The 20,757-nt window shown below is 40.5% G+C and overlaps 1 protein-coding gene across 6 annotated transcripts in view; it reads right to left on the bottom strand.

Annotated features, from left to right (window-relative positions):
- Window positions 1–5,535: 5,535 nt before the first annotated feature.
- Window positions 5,536–20,757, bottom strand: part of stk3 (serine/threonine kinase 3 (STE20 homolog, yeast)) — a 384,923-nt gene continuing 369,701 nt past the window's right edge. For all 6 annotated transcript variants that reach the window (XM_048529773.2, XM_048529774.2, XM_048529775.2 and 3 more), the window contains one exon: window positions 5,536–11,599. In XM_048529773.2, coding sequence (XP_048385730.1) covers window positions 11,441–11,599 — 159 coding nt within the window. In that variant the 3' untranslated portion in view covers window positions 5,536–11,440. The remainder of the gene's footprint in view (window positions 11,600–20,757) is intronic.

Below are 20,757 nucleotides of genomic sequence, written 5' to 3'. Positions count from 1 at the left end.
TATGTCACATGTGCATTCAGAAATGTAGAGGGCAATTAAAAGTCAAAGCACAAAGAATGGTAACAGGCCCTTTAGCCTAAGCCTGAGCCAACACATGACACCTTTCTAAACTAAAAACCTTTTGTCTCTACACGGTCCTTCTGCTCCCTGTCTACTTATTTGTCAGTTAAGTTGCCTCTTAAGCATTGCTATTGTATCTGCTTCAACCATCACCTCTGGCAGTGCATTGCAGGCACTTAGTCTGTGTCAAATAACCTGCCTCGCATCTCCTTTAGAATTTCCCCCTTCTACCTAAACCTCTGACATTTCGATCCTTGATAGGAGACACTTACTATCCATTCTATCCATGCCTCTCATAACTTTGTAAAACACTATCAGGTTGTCCCTTAGCTTCTGACATTCAGGTGAAAACAAACTGAGTTTGTCTAATCTCTCGTCATAGCTAATACCCTCCAAATGGCAACATCCTGGTTAACCATTTCTGTACCCTCTCGAAGCCACCACATCCTTCTGGTAGTGTGATGACCAGAATTGTACACAATATTACAACTGTTGCCTAACTGAAGTTCTGTACAACTGCAACACGGCTTGCCAATTTTTATACTCAATGTCCAGACTGATGAAGGTAAGATGCCATGCACTTTCTTGACCACCATATACATTTGTGTGGCCATTTTCAGGGAACTGCGGGACTTGTATGCCTAACTGTGGACCTGTATGCTTCAATCCCTCTGTATGTTCATGCTTCTAAGGGTTCTGTCACTTATTGTATTAAAGTCACCTGTGGGCCTGGAGTCACATGTAGGCCAGACCAGGTAAGGATAGAGGATTTCCTTCCCAAAGACAGGTTAACCAGATGACTGAAGTGATGCAACATTCCCAATGGTCAGCCTGAGGTGAAAGATAATGCTCTGGCTTCTTTCTAGATCAAGGGCATCATTAATTACAATTGACCTCTTTGCAAGTTCTTTCTGAACAACAGCACAACCTCTGTCTATTGCAAGATAACAAAGTGTGAAGCTGGATGAACACAGCAGGCCAAGCAGCATCTCAGGAGCTCTGATGAAGGGTCTAGACCTGAAACGTCAGCTTTTGTGCTCCTGAGATGCTGCTTGGCCTGCTGTGTTCATCCAGCTTCACACTTTATTATCTTGGATTCTCCAGCATCTGCAGTTCCCATTATCTCTGTCTATTGCAAACAGCTTCATGTTCGTATAAAAAAAATGTTGTGTGGTATGTACCATTTTGGTCCATTTTCTGGCTAGGGGCTAAAATCAACTCCAAATTTGCAGTGCATTTCAAGAGCTCTTTTTGTCGTAAACACTGTGAAAGTCAAATCTTAGACCTTATAGTGGCTCTTTTTTCATATTGCTTTGAGAAACAGAAACATTGTCATAATAGAAATTTCCACCACATCAGGCCAAGCACTTCTGCTGATATTAACATTGTGAAACTGGCTTTTCACTCAGTGTAAATAGCAAGAAATGCCGGTGCTGGAGTCAGAGAAAACAGAGTGTGGAGCTGGAGGAACATAGCAGGTCTGGCAGCATCAGAGGAGCAGGAAAATTGACGTGTCGAGTCGGGGCCCTTCTTGAGAACTTCTGCAGAAGGGTCCCACCCGAAAACATCAGCTTTCCTGCACTTCTGACGCTACCTGGCCTGCTGAGTTCCTCCAGCTCCACACCTTGTAATTTCAGACTCCAGCATCGGCAGTTTTTACTATCCCTGAGTGAGTTATGAACCGCACTGCGAGCCTGACTGATGATCCTAAAATGGTCACCAGTACAATTTTTCTCATGCATTCAGGACAAATCAACAAATGTGCCCCAAGTGCACAATCATATCAAATGTTAGACACTATGTTATGGGTTTTGCAAGTGCAGGCTGGTTGAATCCATTCAGTGCTTTCTGGAGCAAACATCAGTGCCAGAGTGATGTCAGGGAGGGCACAAGTCCCTAAGACAGGCAGACCTTATCCTGCAGCAATAACGTTCAGCTGTCTACAAATCCTGATGAGTGCAAATGTATCTTTCTTCAGCAACGTTGAAGTGAAATTACTGACAGCGTATACATTTTCACTGCTGAAAACACTGTGCAAATTCCAATAGGGTAAGAAACCATCCAAGAAATAGCGAAACAACACCTAAGACAGACACATGCATTACTGAGTGAGCAGACTTCAGTAGCTTGACTGAAGCAAAAGGTCAGTTTAGTTTAGTTAGGTGGATGGTTGGCTTGTGAATACAGCATGATACCAATTGTGTGGATTCAATTCCTGCACTGGCTGAAGTTACCATAAAGGATTCTTCTTCTCAATTTCCTCTCCATGCCCAAGGCATGTTGACCCTTAGGTTAGACCACCACCAGTTGTGAGTGTGTGTGTGTTTCTCTGTATTGAGAAAGCAGCCCTGTGGCAGAAAAACATCCCATTGTTGACATTCCCCAGATTAAAATCATGCAATAATCCAAAGAATATTTATTAGCCAGAAATTTGCCTCATGGATGTCTAGAATTAGCCCAATTCCCTTCTTGCAGAGGGAGATAAATTGTAGTTAGACGAGGGGCAAAAATGACAAGAACTCTGATGTCGGTTATTCAGCAGATATGGTGCACAATTTAGATGATAATGTTTTATATACGTAAGATCAGTAAATCCTAGAATAGTTTGGATTTTAAGGATTTTTTTTTCTAGATTTGTTAACACCTTTTTTGACTTTTCACTATGAACAGCTTCTGCGTGTTTAGTTTGAACAGTGTAGTTCTTTTATTCCCTCACCTCTTGCATATTACTGCAGTTTTGACATGTATGTTTATATACATCATTTTAAAAATCTATTATTTGTAAACTTTGTTGGTGCTTTGAAAATGAGCAGGAGTAATCACTTGCTATTTAAACACAACCAAAACACCTTGTCAAATCAAAAAACAAGATGTTTTATAGTGAGAATCTCGTGCTTTGGGTTCTTTGTACTTATTTTTCTCCATAATGCGTACTTCAAAGAAACTCACCTAGCATCCTATCTCTCGCCTATCTATCACACTAACTCCCATCTTATCCTCTCACTCACCTTCCACACTCACCTTTCCTTAGTTGCCGTCAAAGTGGCCTTGGATCCTTTAAATAATGTAACTCCTGAAATATGCAGCAAATCCAGTGAAAAAGGGATGTGCTTTGGCCTGCAACCTACGTACTGTGTGGATTTCTTCCTGGTTTTCTATGATGGACGTATTCAGGACGGACAGGTTTGGAATTCTGTTTTGAAAAATAGTTGGTCAAAACTGTTCCTATTGCAACATTAAAATTTAACTAAATGTTCACGAACTTGGAAGCCTTGGAATTAAACTGCCTTGCTTACAACACCGAACCTCCCCAGCCATAGACTGCTCCTTCCCCTGATTTCAGATCTCAAGTCACCCTGCTCCTCTATCTGGGACTGTCAATACCCGGTCCACTGGGCAGTGGACTTTCCCAGTGACATCAAGTGCATGTGATGCCATGTTTTCTGGGGTTGGGAGGAAAACATCTCCTCTAATTATGCAGGGCTCTTCACTGAAAACATCAGTCTAAATTTTTCTGGGCCAGGACAGAAGAACAGAAACCAGGAAGGATTGAGGGTGTAATTTTGCTGATCAAAATCCTTGGCTTATTTTCAAATCAGTAATCTCTGACAGGATAGTAATACAGAAAATCAAACACTGACCTGGAGTTGGAGAGCAAAATATCAATTTCTCTGAAAAGTTTCACTTTGTTAGAGTGATGCACGCTGAAACACTGGTTAGCAACAAAGTCTGTTCCAGTTGCAACAATCTAGAGCTGAACAACATAAGAGGTATTTAAATGGCTACACTTACAAGAACTGCAGAAGTCTAAGGAACTGTAGCTGAAGGCATTGCCTTCCAGAAGTAATGAATGTAGCGGTAGTGTCTCTTCCCTTGAGCCAGTAGGCTAGAATTCAAGTCCCACCTGCTCTAAAGATGTATAATAACATCTCTGAATAGGTTGGTTAGAAAAGAGCAACCTTGAGAATGCTTGTGGTGTAATATTAGTGAACTTACTTCTGGATTAGAAGGTCTGGGTTCAAATCCCAAAGCTCCAAAGGTATACATAACATCTTTGAACAGGTTGATAAGAAAATATCCACACTACTAAGGCTATGAATAGCAACATCTACATGTATTCTTACTGGGTATCTGTAACTCAAGTTTGGTTCAGTGTAAGGAATGAATATTTGTTTGGCTTCACTGAAACAATCAATAAATCAATATGATTGCTGAAAGAAACATGAACTGATGCAGTTAGTTAGTTATTAGAATCCATAAACTGCTATTCGAAAAATAGTTAAACATGTTACAAATATGAAGTTTATTAGTTTGTGTTTTGGAACTACCTAAAGGAAAATGCAGTAGTTAAGGGCGTGTGTGACCTGCTTTGAATCTTGCTGTACAAGTGGCCTAATTTGCTAAAGGGTAAATGAAGCTCAAATTGATTTACAGGTAAGAAAGTGCAAGATAGTCACATTCTCTGCTGACTAGAGCAGCTGTGCTGATGTTTGATGGATTTCTAGAGTCAGATTTTGGTAACTGAGACAAGTGAAGATTGGAATGAAGATGGCTTGTGTGAGACCCTGGAAGTACAACATAAGTGGTCACAGAAATCAGTGGGTGCCAAGATGGATTATAACACCTGCCTTGGATCTTTGGAGCTTTGTTCCAGTTGTTTTAGAAGATGTTGAGACGCTGTAACCCTCTATTCCACATCTCCTATGACATCACACCATGCCCAAAGCCTCAGTACAACTCCACTGCCAACCACCCAGTATCAATCATGCTCAGACCTCAGAAATCATACGGAGATGAAATATATTAAGCTTCTAAAAATGCACATAGTTCTCACTGTACATATTTGATTGTGAAAAAAATTCCCATTCATTGTAACTAATTAGCATGTCAATCTGGATACGAGGCTGATATGAAACACATTGCCACAGAGGTCAGCCGTAAGAGGGGAAAAGTTCATGGCAAACCATTACATTATCAGTCTGCAGGGTTTTCTAAGGCTGAATCTGGCAGAAATAGATGTATAGAATCACAGACAGGGTAGAAAAATAGAGGCAGCCAGTCTCTTATTGTTCACTGAGCAGAATGTGGGTAGGGGTCCATGGTCAGATTGAAAAAAATAAAGTTGTTTGGATTTAAATGGGGCTGGAAGTTTCACTTAGCTTTGGCTAGTATCCTCCAGGGTAATTCTCGTCATGTAGTCCACCTAAGGCTCATAGTTAAGTACATCCATGGCATGGAGTTTTTTGAAAGTTAAGAAGAAGACTTTTCTCTCACTCAAACTTTAAGTTGCCCATGAAAATAGTCAATGTTGTTTCCAGTTTGTTTGCTATAGAGGAATTCAAAAATGTGAAATCTTGTACAATCCTTCTAATCAGTCCCTGGGTATTCAAGTATCTTTTTATAAATTGAATATGTCTACAGAGATTGTATCATTAACAATCAAAACACCCAACTGCTGTTGATACTGATCTGCTTTATTGTGACACATTGGAATTAGACATTATAAAATAAGTTAGTGGCCCATAATAAGGAAATAAACATAAACAATTCGAAATATTGCATATAACTTTTCAATTAAAAATAACAGAAGCCAGGCTCGAGAATTTTCTTTTTAAATAATTCAATGTTTAGTTTCAAAGAAAGATTGACAACATCACTGATACATGCATTTAAAATTCAAATCAGCAGCAGTGGTTTGGAACAGATAACAATGGATTATGATTGTTTATTGTAAATGGATTATGAAATGATAGAAGAATAAATGAAAATGCACCATCGCCCTCAACACACTAAATCTGCAGACATTGGGATCAGTAATACTTTCTCACATGGTTTTTCTGGAATTCTAACATCTGCATTCATTTGAGGTGCTGACAGACACAGCATTGGACTGGAAATTGACTGCCACTTTGTTTTCAACTGTCTGCTGTTTTCAGTCTGATGAGAACAGAACAGAAATTCAAAAGACAGTGGAAGCAAAGTATGTGGACTGGAGTTATTCGGGCTACTAGCAGAACACTGCACAATCACCATTACTTTGCTGAAGAGGAACAGGTTGTGTGGCCTAACAGCTGCATATCAGTGTTTATGCTCCACATGAAGCTCATCATACCGTGCTTTATCTCACGCTATCAACGTATTCATTTAATCCTTTCTCATCTATCGATCTAGTCACGAGCACCTCAAGAAAAAGTAGAAGTCAGGCAAAAACAGCACACTGTCACACCACCGCCCCACTCATCTCTTCCCATGACCAGTTTCTGCCCCAAGTGTAGCAAAGCCTGCAAAAGCCTCATTGGGCTGTACAGCCACCTATGGACTCACCCCAAGAGTGGAAGAAGTCATCCTTGTTCGCAAGGGACCACTGATGATGATGATTGTGACAATATCCATCCAACATTCCCCTAAAAAGGGGATCTATTACCATGAACTGCTTATGTTAAGTCATAATTTGCCTGTAAGCACATAACACAACACATTTTACTGTATCTTGGCAAATGTGACAATAATGAACCGAATCATATTAATGCAGTGAAGCCATCAGTAATGTAAAAAGCACTGTATTGCTTGATCAATAAAATATTATGCCTGAGCATAAAAGCCACAATGATAGCTGTTATGATTGAATGCATCATAATCTTTACTGTTGGTATCAACTATTGAGAAAGTGTGTTTCATTACAAGTCACAAAAAGCACATTCTTAAAAATAAATTGCAGAACACAATACTGCAGCACAATCACACAGGTGTAACTCTGACCTTAATTCTAAAAAAAGGAGCACTTCCAATTTTAGATATGATTCTTCAGAGATTTATATATAGCTCAACTTACAGATCTTTATGGTTAACAAGTGGTGAGGTCAATTTAACATTCAATTATTATTCTGCACTGTCACCTCTCGTTCTTAACATTGTTCCAATGTGCCATTTTATAAATAAGAAGTCGAACAGTATTTTTTTAATTGAACATTCTTAACAAAGCTTTCTTAATTTCACATTGGGCTTTTTATAGTGAGAGATTACATCTTTCTGAGTGCCCTGTGCAGTTGTGCACGTATTTGGCTGAGGCAGTGTGCAAATTGCATTCTCAGGTTGGATTCAGTTTCACAAAACTCAGTAATTGTAGTTCTTTAGTGCATGTCTGTTCAGAGATTCTGAGCAGCGTGACACTTCAGCTCATCTCAATTTTAAATAAAATACATCAATCAACTTAACTTCTTTAAAAGGCACTGAAACTATTTCAATTTGGCAATTTGCTGTGATTCTTGCAATCAAAAGAATTTCTTGAAGTTTCTTCAGCTTTAAAAGTTTAAACTATAATCTGAAAAATAAATAAGACGGAATGTAGACTTGACTCACTTTTCTGTGAACAAAGGCCTCTATCTTTGGCATAACAAATTTAGTGATTCTAAATAAACCTGATGGATCATAACCTGGCATTGTCTGATTTCTAACTTTGTCCATCCTAGTCCAATTCCAGCATCTCCACATCAGGTTAATTCAGTATTATCTGCTCAGTTTCCAATTAAATACATCTATCAGGATGATGCATATTAAAACAGTCATGTAGTTAATCTCCTGTCAGAGCTCACAGTAAAAGGCAAAGAGAATGCTAATGGTAGTAAAGATGATATACATATGAAGGTGGTGGGTGTTTTTCAGAAAATAGGTCAGCTCTGCTGAGACCAGATTCATACAAAAAAAAGACATGTGGGGGCAGTTGAGAACTCAATGTTGAATCCTGAAGACTGTAAAGTGTCTACTGGAAATTGAGGTGCTGTCTCGTGAGCTTGCGTTGGACTTAGCTGGGGCAATACAGTAGGCTTAGGGCAGACTTCTTAGAATAAGAGCAAGAATTATGGGTTTAGAGTAATCAGATTAGTTTAGAGGTTAGTCAAGTGCTGAGACCTACCTCAGCTAAATACATTGGAGCAGCACGGTGGCTCGGTGGTCAGCATTGCTGCCTCACAGCACCAGCAACCTGGGTTTGATTCCATCCCGAGGTGACTGTCTGTAAGGAGTTTGCACATTCTCCATGTGTTTGCATGGGTTTCCTCCAGGTGCTCCAGTTTCTCCCACAGTCCAAAGGTGAGCAGGTTAGGTGAATTCGCCATGCTAAATTGCTCATTGTGTTCAGGGATGTGAATATGAGGTGGGTTACAAAGGGATGAGTCTGGGTGGGATGCTCTGAGGTTTGGTGTGGACTTGTTGGGCCAAAGGGGCTGTTTCCACACTGTTGGGATTCTATCATGAATCTAAGATTTGCTACACCAACAGATAACACAGATCTACACCACAAAATTATCTTAATTGTAACATAGTAGAAAAAGATGAATATCTAATTTCTAGAGCTTTTTTCCAGTATTAATCTTAGTTGACAAATGAAGAAGTGAAATCAACTCATTTGGTCAGTGCAAGTACCCAGTGTCACGTTAATTTCTCCTTTAACAAAATTAACATGTCAAGCATATACACTATTTAAAAGTCAAACAGCGCCTTTGTAAATCTTTTGGAGTAACAGGTGGCACAGTCCAACTTTTGGAGCTTAGTTGTTTCGTCATGCATCAAGTTGGTGATGTTCCACTCAGGGTTTGTGTTCACTGAACGAGCAACTGTCAAGTTTTAAAGGATAAATGAATGTTAAGTTTATATCATTTTAAAAATTACATAACAGTTACAGTGAGTTTATTTGGACATCGCCCAAACTGCCAAATGGCACGGGGTTGAACTCAATGTCCAGATGACGATGACATACAGGAGGAGAAGTAGGCTATTCAGCCCATTGAGTCAACTCCATCATTTAATGAGATCATAGTTGATCTGACAACCCTCAACTCCACCTTCCTGCCTTTTCCCCATAATGCTTAACTCCCATATTGATTAAAAATCTGCTTATCTCAGTCTTGAATATACTTAATGTCTAGCCTCAACAGCCCTCTTCAGTAAAGACTTCCACAGATTCACTACGCTCTGACAGAAAAATATCTTCCTTATCAATCAAATGCCAAGTTTATGCAAAAAGGCAACCTCACAGAACCTTTTGTACTGATGTCACAACAACTCTTTTAAGGCATAAATATGTGGAAAGTTACTATTCTAAGATTCCTTAAATGTGTAGCAAGAAGAATCTGTTGATGCAGCTTAAATGTCTTAAGTTTCTGTCAAGGTATCTATGTCATAGTTCCACTTGTAAGTTGACAAAATCAATCTAGTCAGTGCATCTGTTTACAGCCTACTGCTATCATGGCATGGTACAACTTGATACACATACTAAAATTGAGACTAGAAAAAAATAAGACATCAAGGTACAAAAAAAGCAAAAAAATTGGCACGCACTGATTTCTTCCAGAATTCATGTGCGCCAATGAAATTAGTGTTCACTTCTGAAACAAATAAATTACAGTCTTTATCATTTCTGTGCGTTCTGGGAATCTGATCTCTGAACACTGTCAAGATGGGCAATGAAGTATTCTGTTTCATCTTGTATAAATCAGAAGCAGTGGTTAATGCATCAACAATTGCTCCGTATCAGTTTTGTGTTGAGTGTTTGTGCATCAAAGTCTACTTTTGTCAGTAAACCCAAGCAAATGTATCACATCAGGCGTGTACATCAAAGTAAATACAAAGGAGATCTAGCAAGATTAGCAGAAATAAAATGTTCTTTTAAGCTACAGCAGACACAATTACAAGCATTCATATCACAGTGCTAGAAGCAGCTCCAGTCTCTCTGGTCTAATATTAACAAACAGGTGCATGTTCATTCAATAATACAAAGCGTTGTCTCTAAGAAATGGCACTTTTCTATGCCACAAGAGGTAAAACAGCTTTAAGCAAACACTTGTCACCAGTGACATGAGGTATTGCATGATAACCTACTGCAATGACATGGCAGTCTTGACTGTTCAACCTATCTGTACAGGTTAGGAATGTAAGCTTTATACTATAGACTTATGCAGTCTATTTCCAAAAGTGCGATACATCCAGGATCTGAAACTTTAAAGACATCAAATATGTTGCTTTTGTTCTTCTGTACACTTCAGAGGATTGTTCATTCAGTCATGGGCTGTGGGCTTTGCTGATAGCACAAACATTTCTTGCCCATCCCTAATTCCCATGTGTAAGTGATGGTGTGCCACCTTCTTGAAACACTGCAGTTCATTTGGGGTAGGTGCACTGACAGCGCTATGAGAGCGGTTTTGATTCAGAGATAGTAAAGGAGCTCCCTCTCTTGTGGTTGTACCTGCACCAAATGGACTCCAGTGGTGTTCTGATACATTATAAAATGGCAGTAGTTTCAGCACATTGTAGGATTATTTGCAACAAAAAGGTATGACATGAGGTAAGCAAGTTAGTTGGCAGAAATCCAGTTTTTACACAATTATTATTGAGATTAATTGACCCACTTCAACAAAGTGTTGGCGCCTTTCAAAATTTGACTGAGAAGTCAGAGAATACTACAAAGCTTACTTATTCAGGTTAAGTTTAAATGTTTAAAGATTTTTAATGGGGTTTCTTGATACCACAACATTTTTTATATTTTTAATTTATTCATTGTCCTTAATTACCCAGAGGGCAGTTAAGAGTCAAACACATTGCTGTGGGTCTGGAGTCACATGTGGGCCTGCCATAGGAAGGATAGCAGATTTCATTTCGTAAAGAACATAAGTGAACCAGGTGGGTTTTTAAAATAACTGACAGTAGTTTTATGGTCACCATTAAGCCAGCTCTTTATTTCAGATTTTATTTACTTCAAATTTCATATACCATGGCCAGATTTGAATTCTTGTTCCCAGAGCATTGGGCTGGGGTTCTAGATTGCCAGTTCAATGACAGCACCAGCTAACCAGCACCTCCCCATTTTATCAGCAATACAATGCGTCAGGTATTTAGTGTTTGTCATAAATACTGTGGTATTTCTATCTTTGTTGTATTTGAAACTGTGAAATTTAGAACTGAATTATAACATCAATGGAGAGTTCTAAGCTGTGCGGATAAGAAGAATGGACGTTCAGCATATTGCCATTAAAACTGTTTGCTTCAATACCTATGGGAATAACTGCAGATCACAATCAATACAATTTTAGCAGTATGTAAGTATTTTTGGTTCTATGGTTGGTCTGCTGGTCAATGTACCTTCTGCCCTCATAACAACCTAAAAATTCCTGCACAGACCAAGTACAAGTTGGCCCCTTAAAGTTTGATGTGTATGATACCAGGTTAAAACAAGTGTAAACTCCTGTCCATTTGAACATAAAATCACTTATTCACAAGAAAAAGAAATTAGAGGGTGCATTCCTGACAGAATAAATATATTACAGGCCATGCTACCCACGGCAGGTTGGGAACATTCAGTGGATGAGAGGTGGATGTCTGAGTTTGGCTAGAAGTTCTGCTGTCTTCGTTTCTTGGCATCCATGGCATCCAAAATGGGTTGCCGTTTAGCCTGGTATCTTTGGCGCAGATCCTCAATTTCTCGTTCCATCATTGGATCCAGTGCACTCAACCGCATCTGTAACTCTTCAAAGCTCAGGTTCTTTAACTACAAAACACAAGAAAAACACAAAGGAAAACAGTATTGATAAAAACAAAATGTTATTATAGCACGGCACACATTATTAAAAGGTGATGCAGAACATAGAACTGTACAGCACAGGAATGGGCCCTTCGGCCCACGATGTTGGGTCAAACATGATGCCAAATTAACCTAATCTCTTCGGCCTGCTGCCCTTTGTCCTTATCCCTTCATAATCCACTCTAAAATTATTCTATTGGAAATAAATTGTAAAAGCCTGCAACAATCAAATATACCAATATTTTGTGTCTCCAATGCAAATGGAAAGCTTGCATCTTTTATTTAAAACAACAAAGATCTTGAACTAAAAACTGAAAGAACTGCAGAAGATGCTGTAAGTCAGGAACAAAAACAAAGTTGCTGGAAAAGCTCAGCAGGTCTGGCAGCATCTGTGAAGAAAAAAATCAGAGTGAATGTTTCGGGTCCGAAGTTCAGAGGAAGGGTCACTGGACCCAAAACATTCACTCTGATTTTTTTCTTCACAGATGCTGCCAGACTTGCTGAGCTTTGCCAACAACTTTGTTTTTGTCAAAGATCTTTAATTATTCCCTTTTCATCTTTACAATGAAGCCCTTTCCTTTTCCTGCTCCATTATAATGATTTGCTACATTTCAGTTAATTGTCACGAGCAATATTTGAGCAGTTTAGGAAGGGAACAAACCAACAGCACTTCATTCCTCCATTAACCTTCCACAGATAATTCAGTAGGGATGAAGTTAATTACATTCAGAACAAGGCCAAGGAACAATAGTCTGAATAGAATTTAATTTCGGAGAGCTGATTAAGTGATATCAATGGTACTTTTAGGTTAGCTATTAATGCACGTATATTACATTGCACAGTGTGCCTCATCTGCAGATCCCTGTCTAATTCCAACATATAGGTAGTACCTGAATCAACTGTTTATTTTCTCCCTCTAGTGGTACACTTCAGCGTGAGAACTCATAAAATAGCCAGTTCAGAAAACATTATAATAAAATGTGAGGCTGGATGAACACAGCAGGCCCAGCAGCATCTCAGGAGCACAAAAGCTGACGTTTCGGGCCTAGACCCTTCATCAGAGAGGGGGATGGGGTAAGGGTTCTGGAATAAATAGGGAGAGAGGGGGAGGCGGACCGAAGATGGAGAGAAAAGAAGATAGGTGGAGAGGAGAATATAGGTGGGGAGGTAGGGCGGGGATAGGTCAATCCAGGGAAGACGGACAGGTCAAGGAGGTGGGATGAGGTTAGTAGGTAGAAGATGGAGGTGCGGCTTGGGGTGGGAGGAAGGGATGGGTGAGAGGAAGAACAGGTTCGGGAGGCAGAGACAGGTTGGACTGGTTTTGGGATGCAGTGGGTGGAGGGGAAGAGCTGGGCTGGTTGTGTGATGCAGTGGGGGGAGGGGAGGAACTGGGCTGGTTTTGGGATGCAGTGGGGAAAGGGGAGATTTTGAAGCTGGTGAAGTCCACATTGATACCATTGGGCTGCAGGGTTCCCAAGCGGAATATGAGTTGCTGTTCCTGCAACCTTCGGGTGGCATCATTGTGGCACTGCACGAGGCCCATGATGGACATATCATCTAAAGAATGGGAGGGGGAGTGGAAATGGTTTGCGACTGGGAGGTGCAGTTGTTTATTGCGAACCGAGCGGAGGTGTTCTGCAAAGCGGTCCCCAAGCCTCCGCTTGGTTTCCCCAATGTAGAGGCAGCCACACCGGGTACAGTGGATGCAGTATACCACATTGGCAGATGTGCAGGTGAACCTCTGCTTAATGTGGAAAGTCATCTTGGGGCCTGGGATAGGGGTGCGAGAGGAGGTGTGGGGGCAAGTGTAGCATTTCCTGCGGTTGCAGGGGAAGGTGCCGGGTGTGGTGGGGTTGGAGGGCAGTGTGGAGCGAACAAGGGAGTCACGGAGAGAGTGGTCTCTCCGGAAAGCAGACAGGGGTGGGGATAGAAAAATGTCTTGGGAGGTGGGGTCGGATTGTAGATGGAGGAAGTGTCGGAGGATGATGCGTTGTATCCGGAGGTTGGTGGGGTGGTGTGTGAGAACGAGGGGGATCCTCTTTGGGCGGTTGTGGCGGGGGCGGGGTGTGAGGGATGTGTTGCGGGAAATGCGGGAGACGCGGTCAAGGGCGTGCTCGACAGAAAACATTTTCTGGTCTAATCTCACTGTCCAGTTGCCTTGTAAATTGCAGTATCTCAAGTATATATGCGTGTTTTTACATATGTGTCAAAAAATCTTTTTAAGTACAGAAACTATACATCAACTTCCCCAATTTAAAGTTTTCACATATGAATATCGGACTTAGGAGCAGGACATTTAGTTATGTGGGGTCTGTCTTATGAGGAGAGGTTGAGTAGACTGTGCCTGTACTCATTAAAATATATAAGATTAACAGGTTACCTAATTGAAACACACATGACTCTTACAGAACTTGACAGGGTAGAATCTAAGATGGGAGGACATAATCTCAGAATATGGGACCGCACATTTAATCAAGATGAGAAGGAATTTCTTATCACTGAGGGTTGTGAATCCATAGATTTTTTTTACCATGGAAAGTTTTTGAGATATTTGAGTATATTCAAGAATGAGACTGACATTTTTAATCAGGAAGGGAATCAAGGATTATCGGTAAAGTCAGGAAATTGGAGCTGAGGATTATCAAATTGGCCATGATCTCACTGAATAGCAGAGCAGAGTGATGCGGTGAATTGCCCACTTCTGCTCCTAAGTCATATAATCATTATGGTCTTATGGAATAAATTTAATGATCCAGTTTTCACTACTTCTGGGAACAGGATTATAACCCTCCAAGAGAAAAAAAAATTCTCCTCATCTTTGTCCTGAAGACTTTATTTTTAAACCATGCTTTAGTCTTCCTGTTGCACCTCACAGGTGTAGCATGTGGAAATCAAGCATCACTATTCCCAGAGTCACTGCACAAGTTAAAGATTTTAACAAGTATGCAGAATCCTCCAAACAGCTCGGTTTCTGTACCTAACAGTAACTTTAAAAAAAGTCACTCATGGGATCTGGACGTTGCTGGCTGGGCCAGTGTTTATTGCATGTCCCTGCTTGCCCCTCAGAAAGTGATGGTGTGCTGCCTTCTTGAATCGCTACAGGTAGACCCACTATGCTGTTAGTGAAGTATTTCCAGGATTTTGACCCAATGACATTGAAGGAATAGCAATAAATTTCCAAGTCAGCAAGGTGACTTGAAGGGGAATTTGCAGGTGGCGGTATTCCTATGTATCTGTTGCCCTAATCCTGCCAGTTCGAAATGGTTGTGGGAGTCTGAGGAGCCTAACTAAGTAGTTGGGTATGGAAGGTACTGCTTGGAAATATGGTGGAGGCAGATTCATTTGAATTATCCGGGAGAGTATTGAATGGTTATATGAATAGAAATGATGTGCAGACATGGGGGGAAAAGGCAATTGATTGACCCTACAGAATAGAATCAACAAAGGCACAATGGGCCAAATGGCCTCTTTATGCACTGTAGTAATTCTGTGATTCTGACCTTTTTCAAAAGCACTGATTCATTCAACTATTATTCCTCTCTTACATACTTATCACTGACTGTATAGCTCTCTATCATCATGTAACTTTTTAATAGAATGTTTCTCAATATCATGGGCAAATAGTTGACCAGCAGATTGAGAATCGAACCGCGTTTTCTAGTAGCGTAAATGTTAAAGAGACTTTTGCTGATATAGTTCATGGAAAAAAGTATTTTAATCATGAATTGTATCAGAAATTCCACAAAAAGTGTCCCCTTTTTATTAAGGAGCTTCGAAAAAAAATAAACTACTATACATGTAGATGTTGGATTTGCTCTCCCATGTTTCTGTAGTGATGGATCTGAACAAAATGCCTCAGATGTCATTTCTTCCTTTTTTTCCTGGTTCTTTTATTCCCTGAATACAATGCATTCAGAATACTCAAAAAACTTCAACTTCATCTGTTTTCATGATTGATGTGTTGTGTTACTGAGTAAAGGTAGGAGATTGGTGCAAGTTGAAAAGCTTAGAGAGCTAGTGCAGACACAATAGGCCAAATGGCTTCCTCCTGCACTGTAACAATTCTGTGATTCTGTGAATAACAGCAGGAACATAACAGCAATGTGGCAGAAAACAAATGACAGACTCCTTAGCAAAGTTAACCAAGCTATGAAGAAAAATGCAGTCACATATACTGACATCAACGAGAAAACAATAAGATTGTAAAATCAGCTGAGTTGGGCAATCACTGTGGGGGTGGATTATTATAAAGCTCGTTAACAGAAATTTTAAGCATTTCAGAAATGTTTCCAAACCTTTAATGGTGATGCTATAACATTAGCAATGGTATATCACTGCAGAAAATTACTTAATCTGCATCTGTGAGTAAAATTGAAAAAGATAAGCTTGTTTCATTGTGGTTTTCTCTTGCTTTTAAAATACTTATTTTGCTCTCACTACATTGAAATTGATGCTCTGCTCCATATTCAACCATTTCAGTAGATACCTGGGGAGCAAGTCTCAACTGATTTACTAAAATAACATTAGCATCTTTACAATAATAATTAGGACATTGCTTCTCCAGTAGGAAAAGACCATTCATTACTTGTTAAAGAAATAGGGAGTTAATTATTCATGTACACAAACGCTTCATGCTTTATAAAATTGTTCTCAGGACACTAAAGCTGATTTGAATAATTTGCTATATAAAGACAAAATAAGGAAAACAATTTAAACTAAACTCTATCATCTTCTTAGTTCTTTCTTTATTGAAATATTGTTGCTGTCTTGTTAACGAAATATGACAAACTAAAATCATTTAATCTGGCTAAATAACTTGTACTGTGAATTATGACAAGCCTTATACTGTTGATACATACAAGTAGATTGCTTTGTAAACAAAAACTAAATTTAGGAAAACCCACTGTCCACTCAAAAAATATACATCCTAACTATCAGGACATTTTTAGAAATTAAGCATTTCAAAAGATCCTCTTTAATGCTCCATTCTCCAGTCTCTAATGATTTGGGGCTTATCAGGAAGCAGGTGCTAAACTGGAAAATTTGATGACTTGTCTAGTAAAGTAATAATCAGTTCTGAGGAGAAGTCATACCAGATTTGAAGTGTTAACTCTGTTTCCCTCTCCACAGATGCTGCCAGACCTGCTGAGTTTCTCCAGCATTCTGTCTGGTTGTTTCAGATTTCCAACATCTGCAGTATTTTGCCTCTGTTAAATGAATAAGCATCTTAGCTCAATGAATTTCTGTACTGAGGTTGTGTGTTAATTTCACAAAGCTATTTTTACAAATAACATGATGTTTGAATGAATCCTGGTTCTGTAACCGATTTTGTAGGAGTGTTGAAAAGGTAGTTCAACCTGACTCTGAACCCACACTTTAATAAGACTATTAGGAATGCTATCTACTTCAAGAACAGCAAGTCTTTGCGAACAAGAGGACAAAGACTTCCAATTACACACAACATTTTTCTATCTGAAATATGTATAACAGCATAACAGTTTATAGGTCAGAAGGAAGACATCAGAACCATTAGGGCAAGGCTAGCTCTCTGAAATTGCTATTAAATTAGTTTCACTTGCCTGCATTTCCCTATTCCATTGGATTTTCTATTCAGTAAATATCCAGTTCTCCTTAGAAACGTTCAATTTAATCAACTTCCACCACCCTTTCAGAGCGCATTTCAGATCATAATTTGTTGCATTAACAAAATCCTCCACATAGAGTTATTGAGTATATATAGCATGGAGAGAGGTCCTTTAGCCCATCAAGCCATGTAGGACATCAGGCACCTATGTAGGAACAGGAGCCTGCCATTCAGCTCATTAAACTTACCCACCATTCAACACGATCCTGGCTGATTGAACACTTCAATGCCTTTTACTCACTCCATCCTCATAAACCCGCACAGTACTGCACTGCATCAATCAGAATTGCACATAGTATTCCAGCTGTGGCCTAACCATCATCCTATATAGCTCTATCATTACCTCCTAGCTCTTGATTTCAATGTCTCTACTAATGAAGGCAAAAATCCCATATACCCTCTTAACTACTCCATCTCCTTGTCTTGTTTTCTTCAAAGGTCTATGTATATATCCACAAGGTCCTGCTAATGCTCAGTACAACCTAAGGTCTCACCATTCATCAATAACTCCCATGCCTTTTTAGTCCTCCCTTACATCACTTCACACTTTTCAGTACTAAAGTCAATCTGCAATTGTTACGACCATCTGACCAACTAGTCTATATTGGTAATGATTCATAATATCAATATGTAAATAAATTGATAAATAATTTGCACTGATTATTCAAACATAGAATAACCATTTGTCCTGAAAGACAATATTATCTATTGAGAGAGCAGATGAATGTCAAAGACTCTCAGTGCATGATTGAAGGGAAAATTAAATGAAACGATTAAAAAGAAAGCAACATCAAGAGTGGATTTTCAAAGGCTGAAGGTAGTAAGGAAAGGAAATACTCCATCTCTGGTGACCACTTCGAAACTGATGTCTATTTCAAGGCCACCAACTCCCACAGCTACCTAGATTACACCTCCTCTCACCCACCTTCCTGCAAGAATATGATCCCCTAGTCCTAATTTCTCCATTTCCGCTGCATCTGCTCCCAAGATGGGGCAATCCACTCCTGAACATCCCAGATGTCCTCTTATTTCAAGAAGCACAACATCCCCCCTTCAGTGGTCAAAAACGCATCTCTTGTGTTTCCTGCACTTCTGGCCTCACAATTCATCCCCGCAACAAAAACAAAGACAGAATCCCCCTTGTCCTCACGTATCACCCCAGTAACCTCCAGATTCAACGCATCATTCTCCACCACTTCCGCCACCTGCAATCTGACCCCACAACCAAAGATATATTTCCCTCCCCACCCCTCACTGCATTCTGTAGGGACTGCTCTCTCCAAGACTCCCTCATCTGCTTCACACTCCCCATGAGCCCCACCACCCCTGCCACCTTTCCCTGCAACCGCAGAAAGTGCTACACCTGCCTTACACCTCCATCCAAGGATCCAAAAAATCTTGCACATCAGACAGATGTTCAGCTACACATCCGCTAATGTGGTCTATTGCATCCGCTGCTCTCGATATGGCCTCCTCTACTTCGGTGAGAACAAGCGGAGGCTCAGAGACCGCTCCGTAAAGAACCTGTACTCTGTTCATGACAAACAACAATGCCTTCTAGTCACAAACCATTTCAACTCCCCCTCCCACTCCCTGGGTGACATGTTCATCCTGGACCTCCTCCAGTGTCACAATGACACCACCTGGAAACTGGAAGAGTAGCGCCTCATATTCCACCGTGGGAGTCTACAGCCCAATGGTCTCAATGTGGACTTTATTAGTTTCAAAATCTCCCCACCCCAGCTTCATCCCATGACCAACTCTCCATCTCATCCTGCGTCCCTGACCTGTTCTCTCCCACCTCATTGACCAATCCACATCACTGCCTACCTGCACTCAACTATCACCATTCTCCCCACCACCCCTTCTCTCTGTATTTATTTCTGAGCTCCCTTCTCCCTCCCCCATTTCTGAAGAAGGGTCCTGACCCAAAACGTCAGCTTTCCTGCCCTTCTGATGCTGCCTGGCCTGCTATGTTCCTCCAGCTCCACACTGTGTAATCTCTGACTCCGGCATCGGCAGTTCTTAATATCACACAGGAATGTCAGTTGTTCAGCTATTATGAGCTCCTAGAAATGTGTGTTCAGAGAACAATTTCATCTCAGGTGGTCCTTCGCACTTTCCCTCATCCCTTCATCTCTGACTATGAGGTATTGACTCAGCTGGGCAATGAGTGTGATAATGGATCAGTCATTATATTACACATTACTCACAGTGCCTGATACTCATTTTCGTTGAACATAAGACAATAAAAAGTTTGAAACACAGCAAGGAATTTCATGAGGCTTCTGAGGGCAAGAAATAAGGTGGAGCAGAGTACTTGATTCAATCAGTGATAGAGTCAGCATCCTGCTGTCAGTAGCCAATTTGCATATCATGAATACTTATTAAATAGGATCTTTTCAAAACTATGTTGCATCTTCAATTAAGACAGCAGTGCACAGGAAACTTGTGCCTCCTGTTTTCTGACCACTTAAAAGCAGAATGTACCTGAAAGATCATTCAATATTTGTATCCGAGGTGGCATTTTGTCTGCGTCTATCTCAGTGACACAGTGCAGTAGGAAGCGGAGAAGCTGGACAACTGATAATGGCAAGGATGATGGATGGCTAGGCTGAAAGGAGAGTAATGGTGGCTGGGTTGCATCTGCGAGGTCTCATTGTGTTTCAATCAACATGGTTGCTCACAAAGATTGAGCTGGCAGGACATCAAGTTGGTGAGAGACAGAACCACTGTTGGACTTGAGGAGATGTGCCCATGGGGGATCTGACCCAATCATTTCCACTGGTAAATTTTAGCTGCTTTGTGGGCGAAGGCCATGTACAAACAGGAACTCATATTTCTATCTCCATCCTTCACACAGGTCTCATAAATCCTATCTTTTTAAAATCTGGGGCAGTGGAGAGAGACATCTGCAGCTGAGAATTTCGGCTCCTAACAGCAAGGCCCCACTGGGTGTGATGGCTGTCGCCAATCCTCTGGCATCCCAAGAGTTCTGGCCCAGAGGGGTCTGTTGCATGGATGCAGGGGTGTATTTTTCCACCCTGCCTCCTGGAGGCACTGGGGTCACCAGTAGTTGGGTTGAAGATGCTTGCTATAGAGGAGTGGGTGGAATAAGGGGTTTAATTGACAAAACATGCATAAAGGGATGCCCGCCATGGTTCCATAAATCACACCTCAATGACATGACATATACGATATGTTGCTCCTAGTTTCAATCTTTCTTCTCCTTGTCTGCAGAACTGGGGTATTCAGAAAGGCAGGCCTCTTATAGCTACCCTGAATTGAGTCTGGTGACTGTGGCGGGCGATATTTTCTGTCTGCTCCACCACATAGTATCCCCACGGTTGCTATTTGCACTTAACATTTTGTGTCACAATTGCTTTTGTGATGGTTCTTAACAAATAAGCAAAAGTGGCATCCACATCTGCTCCTCCAGTTGTGAAATGGTTCTTTTTTGATAATTACTGTTATAGAAACA

This window comes from Stegostoma tigrinum, chromosome 5 (genome assembly GCF_030684315.1).
Source record: "Stegostoma tigrinum isolate sSteTig4 chromosome 5, sSteTig4.hap1, whole genome shotgun sequence".
In the NCBI taxonomy this organism is placed as follows: Eukaryota; Metazoa; Chordata; class Chondrichthyes; order Orectolobiformes; family Stegostomatidae; genus Stegostoma; species Stegostoma tigrinum.
This window is presented reverse-complemented; position numbering and strand designations above follow the sequence as displayed.